This window comes from Frankliniella occidentalis, unplaced genomic scaffold (assembly GCF_000697945.3).
Source record: "Frankliniella occidentalis isolate FOCC.00 unplaced genomic scaffold, Focc_3.1 Scaffold27, whole genome shotgun sequence".
Classification (NCBI taxonomy): Eukaryota; Metazoa; Arthropoda; class Insecta; order Thysanoptera; family Thripidae; genus Frankliniella; species Frankliniella occidentalis.
This window is the reverse complement of record NW_026267157.1, coordinates 65,760-71,988: the sequence shown is the minus strand read 5'-3', so window position 1 is coordinate 71,988 and position 6,229 is coordinate 65,760. Positions and strand designations below refer to the sequence as shown.

The 6,229-nt window shown below is 47.2% G+C and overlaps 1 protein-coding gene across 1 annotated transcript in view; it reads right to left on the bottom strand.

Moving 5' to 3' along the window:
- The window catches only part of LOC113214187 (uncharacterized), a 50,408-nt gene that overhangs the window by 25,807 nt on the left and 18,372 nt on the right, over positions 1-6,229 (bottom strand). Inside the window, exons 2-4 of the mRNA XM_052265519.1 lie at positions 5,712-5,840; positions 3,616-3,677; positions 1,365-1,536 (exon numbers count right to left, since the gene is read on the bottom strand). Coding sequence (XP_052121479.1) covers positions 1,365-1,536; positions 3,616-3,677; positions 5,712-5,840 — 363 coding nt within the window. The remainder of the gene's footprint in view (positions 1-1,364; positions 1,537-3,615; positions 3,678-5,711; positions 5,841-6,229) is intronic.

Sequence of the window (6,229 nt, the reverse complement as noted above, 5' to 3'; positions counted from 1 at the left end):
CTCTGACGCACCCTTTGCCGCGGCCCCTGGAGCGCGTTGGGGCCCCTCACGCTCTGACAATTTTCATCGCACGGAAAAGAGGAAAGTAACTACAGATTCTGTGAACCTTCGCGGACACGGCGAGCCAAACCCCATGTCTGTCCGACCATTACTGCGGCCGTGAACTGCTACACAACCTTGCGCGGCGGGGTCCAGGCGCTCTAAGGCTTCTGCTCCAGGGCGCCCTTCTCTCATGCTGCAGCAGACGAGAGGGGCCGCCGTCGTTTTTCAGCGTGGCAGAGCGTAGCTCGGGCCGGGCGTGGCGGAGCTAGCAACTCCGTTTGGCGGAAGGGCGGGCCTGCTTGTTGTTTTAGATTTTCAATGGTTGGCTGAGAGATTAGCGAAGCCTATTACTCCAGTGATGAGCAACAAGGAGTTTCGTGTCTGTCTCTGTATGTCTGTGTGTTTGTCTGCAATAGGGCATTCCGCTACAACACAATCGGAACCTAAAGAAGAAAAGCATGACTACCCGATCTGTTTCCTCCTGAACGCTGATTGGCCAAAGATGGCGTGGCTGTGGCGGTCAACCAATGAACGCGCAGAGGGAAACAGATCGAGCAGTCATGCTTTTCTTCATTAGGTTCCGGTTGGCTTGCAGCGGAATACCCTATATCACGATAACGCGAGAACGGTATGAGCTAGGTACATGGAATTTTTAGTGTAACTTTGAATCATATAGAGCAAGAACTTTCCTGATTTTGTGCCCTCTAGCTCAAAAATTTACGTGTAAAAACAATCAAAAACCAAAAAGCCCAAACCATTTTTTTTTAAAGTAATGGAACTTTTCACACGTAAATGCCCCCAAAACATTTTAATGTTTACTCTCAGCTATTTGATGGTGTTCGGTGGGGTAACTTATCAAACTAAAACCACAAGGAACAAAACTGGGGCCGAAGGCCTATTTACGACTGTGCCCTTTGACCGATTTGGGTGTCAGCGCCGCAGGCCTAGGTAGATGTACACTGTTAATTGCTTACGAACAATAGGTTCGTAATGCAAACCAAAACGTTCGTAGCTTACGAAGGATTTTGAAGCGTTGTATTACGAACTAATTGTTCGTAAGCTTACGAACAAATAGACCCTGTCTAGCCTTACAAACAATCGCTTTGCAATACGAACAATTTGTTTGCAATACAAAGAACGAAAATTGTTCGTAACGTTGCAAAGTATTCAGTTCGTAAGCTTTTTACAGTGTATGCCAGGCGCGTCGCAGCGTAACAGCGTTTCGTGATATATCGCGAAGCCTGTTACGCAAGACGTGGTCTGGCGTACATCTACATATTTATCCACTGGGACCAAGAAGTGTTTCTGGTGCTATCTCTCACCTTTTGAAGTCCCACCAGAGCCGTCTCTCCGGCCCTCAGTGCGTCCAACCGTGGTTGAATGGTCTCCAGCCGCGCCTTCTTCAGGCTGCAGATGGAGGGCGTGTGCTCGTCCAAGCAATGCTCTGATGCCCCAGATTTGCAGGTGCGGCACCATCCGAACACCGTGGGAGGTCTTGATCATGAAAAGTAAAGTTTAAAAAGTTGTAACAGAGTTGGAACTTTTGAATAGGGTATTCCAATGGAGCGCAGAGCGGAAGCAAGAAGAACAAAAACGGAAGGTGGAAAGGCGCCCGCACTCCTCCCCGCCTTTTTTTTAGCCCGCCCTTCTGCTTTGAAAAAGCTATCCAGCGGGCTTATGCAAACGACCTCGTGTCTGTCTGTCTGTCTGTCTGTTCCACTAGAAGGAGATGTGCTAGAGACTTCAAATTTTCAGGGTATCTTAAGGTTCACTCCTAGAAAACGAAACGCCTACGGCAAATCCTGGCAACCAACCCTAAAGGGCTGAAAGGGGGTATCAAAGAAAAGGGGGTAGGTCAAAAAAATCAGAAAAAAAAAATATTTTTTCATGAGCTCCTAAGGGGTAACTCGTCAAAGTAGGGCCCTTAGGGCGAAAATTTCGTCCGTTTTGCTCTATCTTTTACCGTTTGGGCGCTAGAGGGAGTTTCTCTCATAAAAGTGGCCCAAAAATAAATTTATTAATTTCCGAAAATATTGAATGGTCTCCTAAGGGGTAACTTGTCAAAGTAGAGCCCTTTGGGCAAAAATTTCGTCTGTTTGGCTCTATCTCTAACCGTTTAGGCGCTAGAGGGTCTTGTTTGACGAAAATAAGTTAAAAATTGCTGTAGTGAACAATTAAATGTAAAAGAAGGCCCAGAACCGCAAAAGAGGTAAGAAACTCCCTCCCCCCCCACCCCAAAAAACGTTTTCTAAGCAGAAGGGTGGGTTGTAGTCGCGGTGCTTCACCGTTACATCCCTTTTTCGTGTCTACGGGGCAAATTTTAAGGACGACGGGCTTTGCGGGCCGAAGGCCCATTAAGCAAATCGCGTGACAGAAATGGTCGGGCCGCAGGCCCGACCATCGCCGCCGGCAGGCCAAGCAGGCCCGGCCCCTGCCGAACGGAGTTGCCGGCGCAGCGAAGCGAAGCTGGCAACTTCGTTTGGCGGAAGGGCGGGCCTGCTTGTTTTTTTAGCTTTAGAAAGGATTTGCCCTCTACTTTTCCCCGGGCGCTCCCACACTCCGCCCAGCAGAGGAGAGGGGGAAGGCGCGGGCGCCTTTCCGTTTTTGTTCCTCTTATTACCGCTTCGCGCTCCATTGGAAGACCCTATTCTCTCATGTTTAAGACTTTTCCCTGACCAAATAAGGTGTCCATGACATTCACCCCAACAAATATTTTAGTTCAACTCACACGTTAAATAGCAGTAGGTTTACGAGAAAATCTATGCTAGGTTCCTTAAAAACAAAAACAACCGGTAATCATCTAGATTAACGGCAAATCTTGTTGTAGAGCAACAAAAGTTGCTCCGGGACAACAAAAGTTGTTCAGGACTAATAAAAGTCGTTCAGGTGAACAAGAAAATAAATGTCTAATTTAGCCTAAAACAAAAGTTGTTCAGCAGCAACAAAAGTTGTTCAGAAACAACAAATGTTGTTCTGCAGCAACGAAAGTTGTTCAGGAAACATAAAAGTTGTTATACGGAAAAAAAATTGCCTATGGAAAACATGGCTGTTTAGGAACCAACATGTTGCTGTTTTGCAACCAACAATGCTCGTTATTCAAAAACTCAAATTGTCCTCGACGACGGGGCAATAACTCTGGGAATCATGTGTTCACACCGGCCCGGGAATCGCCGGGAATCAATGAGAAACGCGACGGGAATCAACGGGAATCATGTGTGTACCTGCATTCGGAGTTATCGCGGTTCTCGATCATCACTGTTGTCCGCTACATGGTTCGCAGTTTTCCGGTAAAATAAAATAGGTGGAAAAAATCGTATTTTCGTCCCTCATTGCGCGCAGAGGGAGATTTTTCGCGTGTTTTTCACTGAAAAGGTTAGGTTAGGCTCAATCAATTTTTCCAATTTTTCTGACCCCTAAGATTTTTTCTCGAAAAAAGCGAATTTTTTTCCAATTTTTCCGGAAAAGAGACCGACCGGGCGAACCCTACTACACCGTTATATTAAAGTAGGCATCAAAGTTTTTTATTAAGTCATTGATGAGAATTCGCCGAAAGAAAAAGGGCTGTGACGGTACCTCTGAGAAAGTTCGATGAGCTTGTAGTTGTCAGGCAGCTTGTCCGGTGAAATTCTGAAGGCCTGCAAAATAAAATTCGTTAAAATTTTGTATTCAAGCCTTGTATGTATAACATATTTTAATTTCGCCGGTGACTGAAGCACACTCGCGGGGGGGGGGGGGGGTACAAAAGGGGATAGAGTGTCCTTCTTGTGAAGTGGAGGTAAAAATTTGACACTTTACTCTTGCAGTGCTTGTATCGTCTTATGTTGCTCAGGAGCAACAGCCCCGTAGTGCGCTCTGGGGCGACCAAGAGCGCCGCGCGCGGACGGCGACAAGTTCTGTCGACCCAACGTAGTAGCCCAGCACTCAGCACCAGGTCACTCTGATTCTAGTTGATTTGGCGGTTATGGTACTTAATACAGTTGCAGGGAGAGCCAGAGGACGTTTGTTGCTCAGAAGCAACAAACGCCGATACAGGTATAAAGACTTCAAATCGCGGGACCTGTATCAGGATTTGTTGCTCAGAAGCAACAGCCTGTAGCTCGTACCCTAATAGGATATTCCAATGGAGCGCGGAGCGGAAGCAAGAAGAACAAAAACGGAACGTGGAAAGGCGCCTGCACTCCTCCCCGACTGCCCCCTACTCCTCCCCGGGCGCTCCCCCTCTCCGTCTAATAGAGGAGAGGGGGACGGCGCGGGCGCCTTTCCCCGTTCCGGTTTTGTTCTTCTCGCTTCCGGTCCGCGCTTCATTGGAATACCCTATAGTGCTACGTCATTTTGTATTTTTCTTTTTTTTTTGCCTGAGTGGTCTTAGATGGCTATAGACTACGAAAATGACAAAAAATTAATTTTTCTTACGGTGCATTTAAGTATTGACGATAGAGGGTTAACACAAAACCATGCGATAACTGATGTTTTGCGATTCCCACGCGAAACGGTATGATAATACCCAAAACGTAACAAAAATATCACATTATTCTGATAAACCATCACAAAAATTATATTATTACATTTTTTGTGATGATTTTATCACAAAAATGTGATACTTTTATCACATTTTTGGGAGTTTTGCCAGCGCCAGCCTTTCTCTGCAAAGGGTCCAGGCCCAGCCTCGGTACGGTGTCCTGTGCTTGGACACCCCTTGCCGGGGCCCGTCTGCAGGGTAGAGTGGCAAAAGCACAAGATGTCGAGCAATTGTGCGACAAAAGTCGCACAGAAACCTGGGTCGTGCGAATTTTGACGCACAGTTGCTGGACACCCCACATTTACAGTGTCTTGATTTGTTCTATGGAATTAACTGTGAAGTTTTATTATGGCCGTACGATTATCAATAGGGTCACCCAGTTTAAACCGGATCAAAAGAAGAACAGTAATGCTTCCTGAGCTGTCTCCTCCCTGACGCCAGGCGCTCCCCTCCCAGCCCCACAAACAATATACACTCAACACTCCTCCAAGCCTGGGCTGAAGGTGGCCCAGGCCAGGGCGCAGGGCCGCCGAGGCCTCGACTCCAACGACGAGCAACCCGGTTGCTCGGTCTAACGCTCGTCCAAAGCGAGGGCGATCACCATGTCGCTCACTCGCCCAACAACTGCCCGGTCTCGCAAGGGAACTGATGAGAAGTGTTAGTCCCTGATTTTGTTCCGCCTTGAGGGTTTTGTAGGGTCAGTGTCAGCAAAGACGGACGACAACAACGCACAAGGCCGTGAATCTCAGAACAAAGAGTCGTAACTACTCTAGTTGTAGAAAGCAATAACGTACTTAATTAGTAGCAGTAATTTTGTAATAGATTTTCATTTATTCGGATCGTCTATTTGTTAACACAGAGTGTTAACGTTATTAACGACAACTTCGAGTTCGTAGGTTTTGACTGGTAATGCGCAATAAAGCATTCCGGTAAAGCAGAAATGCAGATTAATGCGGGGAACAAGAAAACGAAAGTAACCATACTAAAGCATAGCGATTTCCGTTTTCTTGTTCCCCGCATTCTTCTACATTTCAGGTTTACGGGAACGCTTTGTTTCAAGGGGGAGGACGTGTTTTAAAATATTGTTAGCAAATACACGGTACTAAGCACGACGGTAACATTGCAAACGATTGAAACAGTATCAGCTTACCTTGCGATCGACAGGGCATTTCCTCTCCTGACGAGACACACAACTCAAGCAGTACGTATGGCCACACGGTAAGAGCTTCGGTCGTCGCTCGCCGGCATCAAAAGCTTCCATACACACGTCGCAGTCCATCTGGAAGCAAAGGAAAAAGGTATAGCTCATTCGCTAAATGTAGACACACCGGCACGGAAAGGAAACAGAAGTAATAGTGTATTTCAATGGAGAGCTGCCCGGAACTAAGAAGAACAGAAGCGGATGCAGAGAGCGGTGGTGGGTTCGGGCGTGCGGGGGAGCGGCGGGTGGAGGGGAACCTACAGGCTCGTCCCCCCCACCGCTGTCTGCATCCGCTTTTGGTACCGTTCCGACAGTGCGCTTTTTAGACAGTCCCTTGTGGTCTGTCTCTACCCGAAGGTAAAAGTTTCCCGTTTTGATAAATATTGCCGGTTATCGTTATCCAGTTTTGATAAAGATTGCCGATTGACGTTCCAGTTCCAGTTTTGATAAGCCGATTGACGTTGATA